Source organism: Ciconia boyciana, chromosome 3 (assembly GCF_034638445.1).
Source record: "Ciconia boyciana chromosome 3, ASM3463844v1, whole genome shotgun sequence".
Lineage (NCBI taxonomy): Eukaryota > Metazoa > Chordata > Aves > Ciconiiformes > Ciconiidae > Ciconia > Ciconia boyciana.
This window is the reverse complement of record NC_132936.1, coordinates 1,844,590-1,856,979: the sequence shown is the minus strand read 5'-3', so window position 1 is coordinate 1,856,979 and position 12,390 is coordinate 1,844,590. Positions and strand designations below refer to the sequence as shown.

At 56.2% G+C, this 12,390-nt stretch overlaps 2 protein-coding genes across 3 annotated transcripts in view; one reads left to right on the top strand and one right to left on the bottom strand.

The window, feature by feature from the left end:
• Positions 1–1,585: 1,585 nt before the first annotated feature.
• On the bottom strand, positions 1,586–10,735 carry DNAJC27 (DnaJ heat shock protein family (Hsp40) member C27). Its single transcript, XM_072858200.1, has 7 exons — positions 10,496–10,735; positions 8,900–8,982; positions 8,303–8,372; positions 4,871–5,035; positions 4,297–4,419; positions 3,105–3,265; positions 1,586–1,718 (listed from the first exon to the last, which is right to left on the bottom strand). Exons 1-7 carry the CDS (start codon positions 10,580–10,582, stop codon positions 1,586–1,588), a joined length of 822 nt encoding a protein of 273 aa, XP_072714301.1. The 5' UTR covers positions 10,583–10,735.
• EFR3B (EFR3 homolog B) overlaps positions 10,693–12,390 on the top strand; it is a 49,201-nt gene continuing 47,503 nt past the window's right edge. Inside the window, exons 1-3 of one of the 2 annotated variants that reach the window (XM_072858196.1) lie at positions 10,735–10,833; positions 11,797–11,850; positions 12,276–12,350. Coding sequence is in view for 1 of the 2 variants with exons in the window: in XM_072858194.1 (XP_072714295.1) it covers positions 11,835–11,850 (16 nt within the window). In the remaining variant the exon portion in view is untranslated. Of the gene's footprint in view, positions 10,834–11,796; positions 11,851–12,275; positions 12,351–12,390 lie in introns of both variants that reach the window. The other variant, XM_072858194.1, reaches the window with a different exon arrangement.

Here is a 12,390-nt window from a genome sequence, read left to right as displayed (position 1 = left end):
TGACCACAGGAGAAAACACTTCTAAACAGGATACTTGTGGGGTGGGGTAAAGATACACACACACACACTTGGTGGCCTTAATTTCGTGCTTAGTGTCCCGTCCTTCCCTGCCAAGCTCATACAGCAGCAAGGAAACAAAATTGGGTCCTGACAAAACCATGGGAGCCCAAGGAATCTCCCGTTTGCTCTCCCCTAAGAGCCTGGCAGCCATCATGGCTCTGACCTCCCTCAGGATCACAACAACCAGATCCCAAGCCTCTGCAAGCACTTCTTAGGGTGACCAGCAATGTTCCCCTCTAAATCAACACAACTATTCAAACAGCAGCTGTGACTTGGAGGGAGCAACCCATAACACAACCAGCAAAGCAGGGCGAACACGTTGCTGCTGTGAGAAAAGAGGGCTGGGGGAGAACATGCCCCCTCCACTGCTCACCTAACCTGGGAACGCCGCAGGGCCAAGCGAGCAGGCAGATCGCAGGCAGCCACGCAGCTCTGCGGCGTGGGCGAAGCTCGGGAGACGAGGCTGGCCGAGGGGAGGAAGGGCAGAGCTGACAGGCAGCCATGCTGGGGGGCCGAATTGCCTCTTCCTTGGGTCAGCACCCTCCTCCTGCCTGTAAATAGCCAGGGCCACCCACAGCTGAGCACAGTCCCCCACCGGGGCTTGGTGGCACCTACCCAGAGCTTGCCAGCACGGCATGAGCAGAGGGCTGGGAGAGAGGGAGCATGTGGCTTCAGGGCCTGCAGCCTTAGGGGCTCTTCCCGATGAGCTGAGCTCAGGGAGATGGAAGGAGGTGGTGGTAGGAGATTCTGTGCTGTGATGAGGAGGTGGGTGTCTGGGGGAGAGCCCTAGTCCTGACAAAGGGACTGTTCTTGGCACCACGACAGCATGGGGAGGAAGGGGGCAGGCCAGGGAAGACTGGGACACTCTTGGAGCCAGTTTCTCCCTGCAGTACCAGAGAGGTTTCCTCAAGCAACCCGCCCTTTTCCTCACTGCCAAAACCAGCATCCCTGGGTGTTAGCTGGAAGGAGCCAGTTTTGACCAAGGAGCTGAACCGCCCCGGTGCTCGGCAGTGCCTGTGCAGCTTTCGGCACGGGCAGAGGTGGCTCCAGGATAACCCAGAAGGACTGACAACCCACTGCCCCTCCTAGGCATCCCCCACCCGCCACACCAATGCTTTCAGGTGCAGCAGCTTTCGGGTCAGATCTCGCTCTGCCCTCGCTGCATCCACAGGTTAGAGCCACGCATCCAAACTCCTCCACGGCTGGTAACTCCCAGGAGGTGTAAAACAGCCGGGAAGGTGGAGATCTCACTGCTTTCAGCACTTACGCCAACCACGACCTGGGGCCGCGGATGCAGGGAGGGTTCTGGGGTCCCTCTCCCCTCCTCAGCACTCTGCCCCCTTTCCACCACATCACAAGCGCACTACGGTCGGATGCAGTCCTGCTTCCACAAGCTGGTACTTCCACAAGCCGTGTCCATGCCAGCAGTAAGCGTGAGGAGGAGAGGGGTGCCCCACGGCCGTACGGCTGCCTGGGAGCTAGCTGGGAGGAGGGGAAGGTTTCCAGCTCTGAGTGGCTCTGTTCCCTACTTGATGTTTTTGAGAAGCGCAGTCCGGGCGTTCACCACCGCTTTGAAGGCGTCCTCGCTGCCGGGAGCCACACACTTATCGGGGTGGAGCAGCACGGCCAGCTTCCGATAGGCTTTGTTCACTTCGTCCCTAGGAGACACGACAAGAGTAAGGGGACCCACGCGACACACAGCCCGGCTCAGCCTTGCCCCGGCTGGCAGAGCACAGCAGGGCCAGGAGCTCCCCCATGCTAAAGGGGGAGCTCCCTTTAGCACAGGGGGACACTTTTGAACCTTCCCTTGCTGGCACTGAGGACCTCCAGGCTTTGGAGGTGATGCTATGGAGAAAGAGCTGAAGAAAAGCACACAGGGCATGAGTGTGGCATGAGTAGAGGAGGGGGAGAACCTCTCTCCTGGGGCAGATGCACCCTCTCCACCACGGGACTGTGCCGGCACGAATGCTCCCATCATGCCAGACACGTGCCTGCGACATGTGCCTTGGTGTGCTGAGTCGCTGGCACCAGGAAAGCAGAAAGCTGGCAGACAGCATGGGGGCACACGCACCCTGACTCAGCTCCACATCAAACCGCCTACACACTCCGGGCAAAGGCATTGCACATCACTTCAGCCCTTTAAGCCTTGGGTGTCTGGTCCAAGGCAGACGTCTCAACTCCAGCTGCAGGCTGTGGAGAGAGAGGGGAGCACCTCCTGAGGGAGGTGAGTCCGTCCGTGCCAGCAATCACAGCACAAACTGCCCTGCAGAGCTGCTGATCTTTTCCTGTGGATGAGAGGGGGCTGGAAGAGGGGTGAGGCTCAACACCTACACTTCAGAGAGCCAACAGGAGGATGTATGAGTCCTGAATTATATAGGTTATCCAAAAATTCACCCTCCAGCCCCTCCATAAGGAGTACACAAAGGTAGTCCTCCTGTTTCAGCGAGAAGAAAGCAAGGCATAGCTCTGGGAGGTTGTTTTAGCTGCCCAAGTCATACAGCAGAACTGGGAGATTCAACATCCAACCTCTTACACAGGCAATGACCGATTCCACCTGACTAGAGGTCCTCTGAGGAAGACAAGCAAAAGCTTGTCTTGTGGAAGTATTGTTTCCAAGTGGAAAAGCTGTAACATCAATCCCTTTTTGATAATGTGGGCAGCAGCCTAAAAGCTTCTCCAGGCACAGAAAATAAGGAAGGTAAAGCTGGAGCGGCTCCAAACATGTCTGGCAAGTGAGTGACCAGAGACGGCTCAGCCTGGAGGCAGGATGCAGGGCCAGGCAGCTGACAGGGCTGAAGTTCTCATGTTCATCACTCCCCCCTTGTCTCCAGCCTGGCTTGTCTGTTGAAAGGGGAAATTTGGTGCTCAGGACCGAGGGTTTCTTTTGCATTGCCTCAATTTTGTGGCTAGATACTTGTGCCCAGCTGCTATATAAACCCAGGTGAGCTTATCAGCAGGCAGGTCACTAAAAGGTCACAGATGCAACCAGCCTGCCAGGTCAGAAAGATTACAGCCAGCCAGGCAGATGCTGAAGTCTCCCTCACCTTGTGGCTCCCGGTTTGAGCCCCAGCATGTCCCAGCTGTCCTTGCTGTTGCGGATCCTGCGAATGGCATCCGCCTGCTCTTTGGTGAAGCCAACCCCCATGCTGGAAGCAGGACGTTTCCCGCCGTTGTCACACAGGTCGATGATGGCAGAGTAGAAAGTCTGAGGACACAGGGAGGAGTTAGCGGGAAGGAACAGTCCCCAAAGGCAGTGGCAGTGCACAGGAGACCCCACCACCGTTGCTGACCGAGGGCTTATCTTGCGATGCGAGGGGGAGCGTTTGTGCCACTGCTGAGTGTTCACTCACAGAATCACAGAATCGTATAGGTTGGAAAAGACCTTTAAGATCATCGAGTCCCACCATAAACCTAACACTGCCAAGCCCACCACTACACCATGGCCCTAAGCACCTCATCCAAACGGCTTTTAAATACCTCCAGGGATGGCGACTCCACCACTTCCCTGGGCAGCCTCTTCCAATGCTGGACAACCCTTTCCGTGAAGTAAAATTTCCCAATATCCAGTCTAAACCTCCCCTGGCGCAACTTGAGGCCATTTCCTCTCGTCCTATCACTTGTTACCTGGGAGAAGAGACCGACCCCACCTCTCTACAGCCTCCTCTCAGGCAGTTGTAGGGAGCGATGAGGTCTCCCCTCAGCCTCCTCTTCTCCAGGCTCAACAACCCCGGGTCCCTCAGCCGCTCCCCATCAGCCTTGTGCTCCAGACCCTTCCCCACCTTCGTTGCCCTTCTCTGGACACGCTCCAGCCCCTCCATGTCTCTGCCTGGGCCATGGGGGGCTGGGATACCCCAGTCTGGGGGGATTCAGTCCCTGCAAGGACCATGGGACAGACTGAGGAGGAGGCCAGGCCCCACATTTATCCCCAACCCATGTCAGTTCAGTGCTAGACCTGAAAAGGTGACGTGGGCATCTCTGCATCGCATTCCCAGAGCAGCATGAGGGATCATCAGCTCTGAGCAACGCAATGCGAGGGCCAGCTCAGGACTGGGAGGACCAATGCTGATCCTGAGCCAAACAGCTACGGCTTTCTCAGGGCGGCACTTCACTGGGAAGACTCCTCTGGGGCAGAGGGCCAACAGGTTTTGTGGAATCCAGACAGTTCAGGGGATATCCTGCCATCAAATGCTGGCTCAGTGTGGTGTCTGCTCCCTCACCACCTTCATTCTGCCTCACCTGAAACATCTCGTTGATTCCTTCTCCTGTTTGTGCCGATGTCTCAAAGTAAAGAAAGCCCCGGCTCTCTGCCCAGAGCCGCCCCTCGCTTTCATCCACACTGCGGTGCTTGGTGCAGTCGATCTAGATCGGGAGAAAAGGTAGAGATCAGAGCCCAGGCAGGGTCTGCAAGCTGCAGCTGGAGGAACACAGCTCCGAGGCCGATTGTCTAGCAGCTAAGGGGCCTGTCTGGTTGGACAGGCTGTTTGCTTATCCTGAAGGGGGTGGAAAGAAAGCACAGAAAATGCAAGTGAAAAAGCTTTTGAGAGTTTATCTAGTCCAGAGACAATGTCACCTCTACTTGATCCCTTCCTGACTGATGTGGGGCCACCACACTCTCAAAACCCCATTGAAATGCGGTCTCCAGTGCTCCTCACACACACATTTGGCTCTTAGAAAGTCTTCCTTACAACCTAACAATATTTCCCTTACTACAGCTGGAGCTCAACAGCTTGGGCACACGCTGGGAACACAACGAGCCCTGAGGGCTGGAGATCAGGACCGCACTGCAGCCTGGCTCCCCACCACAGCCCACCTTGTTGGCACAGACAACGAAGACAATGTTCTCCATGTTCCCATGGGGGCCCAGCTCCTGCTTCATCTCAGCCAGCCACTCATCCAGCGCATCGAAAGACTCCTTCTGTCCGACGTCGTAGACCAGGATGACTCCCTGCGTGTCCTTGTAAAACTCGTTCCTCACCTGCGGGGACAAAGGCAGGGCGCTGGCACCCACGACAGCCAGGCTGAGAGCACACGGCCCAGCGGATTTGGGTGATCGCCATTCACCTGGCACCTATTTGGTTCTGTGATAAAAATCTCATCTCATAAAAATCTCTCATCTCTTATACACAAACAGAAGATCACAGAAGAAGGACAGATGGGGGAACCCAACTAATACCCTCACTGTGCTGCCAGAGGAGAGCAATCAGCCCATGAAATACTCACCGCCACACAAAAGAGCACAGTCGCACAATGGCAGACAAGGTGACAGAGCAACTCCTGGAAGGCCTGGGAGTCGACCGAGACACCCGTGTGTGTGTCCCTGTGCGTGAGGCAGCAGGGGAGAGCGAGGATCCAGGGCCAGCCACTGGACAGACTGCATGTCTAAGCCCAGCTACTGGAGGGATCTGCAGGAGGTCTGTCTGTGCGTGTGGGTGTGCAGAAGAGGGTCTGCACCAGCAGCTGGAGCGAGGCTGCAGCCTCTGGGGCTTGTATGCTCAGTGCCAGCAACCGGGGAGACCGAGGATCCCCAGGACAGCTGCTGGATGAGGGTCTAAGGTCAGCTACAGGACAGATATTGGAATAGAACAGACTATTTCAGTTGGAAGGGACCTACAAGATCATCTAGTCCAACTGCCTGACCACTTCAGGGCTGACCAAAAGTTAAAGCATGCTATTAAGGGCGTTGTCCAAACGCCTCTTAAGCAGTGACAGGCTTGAGGCACCGACCACCTCTCCAGGAAGCCCGTTCCAGGGTTTGACCACCCTCTCGGTAAAGAAATGCTTCCTCATGTCCCGTCTGAGCCTCCCCTGGCACGGCTTTGAACCATTCCCACATGTCCTGTCCCTGGATCCCAGGGAGAAGAGATCACCACCTCCCTTCTCCACGTCCCTCCTCAGGAAGCTGTAGAGAGCAAACCCCTCAGCCTCCTTTTCTCCAAACTAGACAAGCCCAGAGTCCCTAGCCCCTCCTCAGAGGACATTCCTTCCAGCCCCGTCACCAGCTTTGCTGCCTTCCTCTGCACACATTCAAGGACCTTCGCATCCTCCTCAAGCAGTGGGGCCCAGCACTGCACACAGTACTCCAGGTGAGGCCGCACCAACGCTGAATACAGCGGGACAATCCCCTCTCTTGACCGGCTGGTCGTGCTGTGTTTGATGCACCCCAGATGCGGTTTGCCCTCTCGGCTGCCAGGGCACGCTGCTGGCTCCTACTGAGCCTGCTGTCAACCAGCACCCCCAGATCCCTTTCTGCAGGGCTGCTCTCCAGCCACTCCTCTCCAGCCACTCCTCTCCCCATTTATACTTGTGCCCAGCTTTTTTTTTTTTTCTTCCCCTGTTTACTTATATTTTAGTATAAAACCAATTATACATCAGAGACATACTACACATTTACAAGTGTTAAATGCTGAAAATACAAAACCAAACCAAGCAGCAAAGCAGCATCAGTTTTCTGTCTTGTCGCTCTTCAATAAATACTTGACACGTATTTATTCACCAAACCGACAATTTAAGTCCATTACACTTTCAAGGACTCAGAGTCTTTCTCCACTCCATTGTCTCATATGGATTAGCTGTGGTATAGCCAGAAAGTCAATACACATGAGCAGCTCACACATTTGCAAGCGATAACTGTGCTACCAAGACCTCTGCTGGCCCCATCTGCATCAGATGAGAGTCTTTACGGTCTTCTGTCCCTCAATTTCTTTACGCCGTCAGCTCTGTCCCCCAATCTCCCTGCTTCATTCCAGGCTATTCTGAATTACATTTCACTGGTTACTTGTACTACATCAGGACTTACAAACCCAAGTCAAGACTTGTAGTTCTACACACAGAGACAAATAACATAGAAATCCTCGTTGTGCCCAAAACTTCACAGCACGCAACAAGCAAATGCTGAGGACACAAGGGAGGAATGGGAAGCTTATGAGCAACCACATAAATAATAGTTAATAGCCAGGCAGTCACCTGGCCGGGGCATTCCTTGTTGTTATCTCACTCTTTTGCCCTCACTCATTTTCACTTTTTTATGTCATGTTAGTATTTATCATGTTATAAACTGCTCTTTCCTACCATTCTATACATTTTTATTAGTCACAAGATGACACTTTGCCAAGCATCGACAGTATATTTATAATTAAGAATTAGTATGCATTACACTGTTAAAACAATAGGATTATACTGGATAAGCATTTAATGTTCCTTTCTTCCACTTGTGGGCCCACTTTATTACTTTCTTTATAATTTAAAATAAATGTGATTAGCAGTGAGCACAATCATTCCTTTGTGCCAGCTCTCCAAAATGGATATTGCAGTCTATGCATTCAAATCCTAAAGTTTTATCCTGCAATCTCCTTTTTGTAAATAGTACTGTTTATTACTGGCATAGCAAATAATTTTAGAATAGAATAGAATAGCACGGAACAGAAGAGAATATAATATTTCAGTTGGAAGGGGCCTACAACGATCATCTAGTCCAACCGCAAGTGTTTTGCAGCACTTTGGTCATGGATTAGGATGCCAGTATGCTACGAATGCCCAAGGTAAGCTCCACAGATCTCCCAATCCGAGTAAATTTAACCTCAAGACGGGCAGACTCATAAGCACAAGGAGCCACTTTGAAATAGGGCTAGCAACATGAGTGGTAGCACAGCCAAACCCTACACTCGTGGTTTCTGAGGAAGTTGTTGGGTTATTCTTTCTATCAGAGTTGGTGGTGGCTTTATAGGTTCCAGTTTTAATAACTTCGTTTTCCTGCTCCTGATCAGCCAGAGAGACCAGGATGAAGCCAGCAGTGCTGTCTGTGCCAGTGCTGGCCATTTCTGTCTGTGTCGATCTGCGCAGACAGCCACGTGTATACGTATATATGTCTTGTATAGGTGTGCCTGCGTGTGCTGACTGGGGATACGTACTCAGCCTCGCTACTTGTTGGACCTCAGAGTACGGCGCTGTGGCAGCCTCACCTCAGTCAGGCTCCTGGATTCAGCAACCCCTAGCAGCAGGGAGTCACGGCTCACAGAGAGGCAGCGAGGGTTTCCAGCGCTGGCCTGCATTAGGTGTCCGTGGCAGGAAAGAAGGGGGTGTACTGTAGTAGAGGAAGCTCCTAAGAAATGTATTTTCAAGTTTCCCACCCCCCAAACACAATTTCAGGCAGATCTGTGGAAAGCTGATGGGTGCCAAACGCTTCTGAGATGGGTTGGCTGAGGGCAGCCCTGCGGCGTGCTGCCCGGAGCCGGGTCTGCCTTACCTCGTAGAAGAACGGGTGCCCCGCCATGTCAAAGATGTTCACCTTGATCTCTCGGTCTCTGACCTGCACTCTGAAAGAGAAGTGGGAAACGCTTGAGAAGGCTCTACTTCAGCCCTCGCACAGGCTATGCCCCCGCAGGAACACCCCTTATCTCTGCCAGCCCTCTGCAGAGAAAGAGCTGGGTGATCGGGGACAGAAAAATCAAAAGAAGTTCCGAGTGCTGGGGTTTAATGGCCAGAAAACTGCCCCTAGAGCTGGTCAGACAAGGAAGATACCACCAGCTCTGGATGTAACATGGTCAGGGGGAGCTATGCTACCAGAGGAAGGCAGATTATCTTATTAAAGCAGAAATGCAGATTATGCCATGGAAACTAAGCAGCCTTGGCAGAGCCAAGCACACCTAGCTCTGGGCAGTGCAGTCACTCAGGAGCAGCGGGAGGTGGGACAGCCCCACTGCACCTCTTCCCTCTGCCCCTGTGGAGACCAGTGCCCCCCGCAGCAGACATCTCGCCCAGGCTCTGGCAGACCCACGCCTCCTGTCTGCGACCGCGCGGCTCATCCCCCTCTCCCGGCACTCGTCATCGCAAAGGTACTTACTTTGTGACGCCGTAGTCAATACCAATAGTCGCCAGGTATTTGGGAACAAACCTCTTCTCACAATAACGCTTTATAATGCAGCTCTGGGAGAAAGGAAAGTAGGAAGTGTCAGCAGGAGGACACCATACACCATAATATTAACGTTAATACGGAATTTTTTGACAGCCCCCAGCCAGCTGGATGGCTGCGGACATCAACTCTGCCCTAAGTCCCTAAACCAACTAATTAACCCACAAACAAAGCATCGATCTTTACCAGAAGCAGGGTTTTTTCTGCAAAAAGAAGGAAAAGCCACTGGGTGTCAGTTATTCTTTACCTGTTTGGAGACTGGCGTGCCAAGAAACTCTGATTTATTCCCGTACAGAAAATATCTGGCTTGGAGGAGCTGTGTGTTCAGGGGCCTGGGGGCAGTCAGCTCCCCAAAAAACCACAAAGAACATTTTGGCAGCCTGAGCAGGCAGCCCAAGCAGCCAAGCAGCATTCAGGGTCACACCAAGTCCCTCCAGTCCCGGTTCTGCCCCTGACTGGCAGAGATACTGTTTAGGGAGAGCAGGAGTTGGCTGCTATCGGCTGCCGAGAGATAAATGCCATACGGGTAAATGTCACCTGCCACCTCTTTGCCCACTCACTCTGTCCTGCAAGATCCTTCTGGATTTTCTTGCCATCAGTGAGGGATTTGTCTGCCCCAAGAGAGTCCTCGTGCTGTCAGCACTTTAACAGGACTACATTTATTTAGCAAACAAAAAAGGGCAGCGCTTCAGAGCCAGAACCTGGCTGGGAGAAGAAATAACATCCCGGAGAAGAGCTGGGCCATTCACCACAGCAGGAGGAAGGGGAGCTCCTGAGGAAACCCTGACTAAAGCCAAACCAGGGAGGAGTGGGATTCCCCCAGCAACCTCCCAGCGCCCTCGAGGAAGGCACTAAGGGCTGGATCCACACCTCCTGCCCTCAGGCGCTGCACTACGGTATCTGTGGCTGAAGCACGGTCATGCGGGCTCCCTCTGAAGGAAGTGGACCGGGGAACGGGTGTTCCTCAGCAGCCGGATCACGCAGAGACCAACCCCACAGAGAGCGGAACGCTCTGGGGTCTGGTGGGCCCGTGGGGCAGGCCCCGAGCGGGGCCGCGGGCCGGGCCCTGCCCACCGCCCACCTGTGCCGGGGCACAGAGGCACGGAGAGCCCCGCACTGGGCCTGCCCCGGGGCGGCCGGTACGGAGGAGCCCGGGTACGGAGGAGGCCGCTAACAGGAGAGGCCACAGGCGCCGCCATGACACCCGCCGCCATGACACACGCCGCCAGCTGCGCGCAGAAGCGCACGGCCCCGCCCTTCCACGTAGGCCCCGCCCCTTCTCACGCAGCCAATAAAACCCGGCGTTACCCGTCCGCAGCCCCGCCCCCGCAGCTGTCAATCCTCCACTCGTCCCCACCCCTCGCCTCGCACCGCACCGCACGGCTGGACCGGCTTCTGATTGGCTCCCGCCGGCCGGTACAGCCACCAATCCGCGGCCTCTCTTAGCAGAGCGGCCGCCTGTACTCGGCTCTCCATTGGATGGCTGGCCTGCCCGCCACCGCCCGCCCGCCAATCGCAGCGCCTCACCTTGCCCACCTCCGCGTTGCCCATGGAGATGACTTTAATCCGCAGCGACTTGCGCGTCTCCTTCCGCTTCGGCGGATTCGCCTCCATGGCGGGCCGGGGCGGTGCGGGCCGGGCCGGGCCCGGTTGAGGCGGCGGAAGGAGGGAGGGAGGCAGGGAAGGAGAGAGAGAGGGAGCGCGGCGGGCCCGGGGCCGCCTCACCGCCCTGCGCCTCCGCTCGCGCGACACTTCCGCCCCCCCACCCCCCCGGCCGCCCCGGCCCGAAGGTCTCGCGAGAGCTGGCGAGAGCGGTGGCGCGCGCGGCTCTGACAGGAGCCGGTACCGGCCCGCAGGGGGCGGCGGTGAGGGGACGGGGACGGGGACGGGGAAGGGGACAGGACCGGAGCGGACCGGCTCCGGGGCCACTGCCTGCCTGGCTTGCCTGCTCTGCACTGCTTGCCCTGCCTTGCCTGCCTTGCCTGCCCTGCCTGCCCTGCCTTGCCTACCCTGCCTCGCCTCCCTTGCCTGCCCTGCCTCCCTTGCCTGCCCTGCCCTGCCCGCCCTGCCCTGCCTGCCCTGGGGGTCAGCAGTGAGGGGCCAGGCCCGAGCCCAGGTCCCCTGGCTGCCCCGGGGAGCAGGGGGAGAGCGGCAGCCCGCTCACCTCCGGCAGGGCCTGCCCTCTGCCCCTGCTTTCAGCAGGACGTCCCCTGCCCTGTCCCAGCATCTCCAGGGGCTCGAAAGCAGCACCGTGTAGCATCGTATTGTCCTGCCCGGTCCTGGGTGCTCCCAGGCCGCCCCGCCGTCCTTGCGGGCTGAGCTGTGAGGGTTTGTGTGGCCCTGGAGAGTTCCAGGTTGGGGGTTACATCTCCTGTTCCCTTTGACTTGCTGCATGGCCGTGGGGAGGAGTTTCCCCCCAGCCTGGGAGCTCGCCCTCTTGCTTCAGCTGGGTCCCTGCAGGATCGAGAATAAGCCGGGCTGGGGAGGTTAGGCGGGATGCAGCTCACAACCTTTCTGTGGGTGTTTGGATGGAAGATAGGGGTTTGGTCCTGGTTAGGAGCTGTTGCGGCCAGTGTTGAATCAGTTCGAGGGGGTTAATGGGCCCTCCTTGAGGATGGACCCCTTGTGAAATAGATTCTTGAGGGGAGGACATTGCTGGTTGCTGAGACAGGTGGCCTTAGGTGACACCAGAGCTGGCAGTGGCCCCATGGCACCCCAGGACACACCCCACGGGATCTGAGTAGAGGCACCCATCCCTGTGCGGGGATGGGGCAGGGCCATCCACGGGGACCCTCGTTGTAAATAATGTCCTTATTTGCTCCTTGTAGCCCAGCAAGATCCTGTCAAGAAGGGGAACCTTTGCGTCATGCCTCGAAGACAAGGTACCGGGAGGGGGACAGAGCAGCTCTGCGGTCACCCCTTCACCTAGTGTGGGTGACAGCCGTGAGACAGGGGGACTCATGGACACTGGCAGGGACGCATCCTCTGTGGGAGGTAGTTTTAAGGAGCCACTGGGGGGTTTTGAGCCCCCTTCCCAGGGGGGTCACAGCCACCCCTCAGTGAGGAGATCCCCAGGCAGGGCCCACATGGTTTGAGCATCTCTCGGCTCTCTGGGGACTTGATAGAGATGGACATGGGAGGGGGTTTCCTTGGCTGAGATGCCCTGAGCTTAGGGATCCTGTGACGCCCCTGCCACGTCCTGCTGGGAGCACGCGTCTGGCTGGCGAGAGGCCTGGTCTGGAAGTGGGGGTGGCAGAAGTGGGTGCTGGGGCTGTGGTGGGAGTCACTTGTGTGTGCTGTGAACTAGGGACGCTGGCTGGCGAGTCCTCCACGCCTCTTCTGGCATCCTCCTGACTGACAACGAGAAGCTGCTTTTTGACAGGTCTGTTATGGGCTGTTTGGGATCTTCTGCCTCATTATCT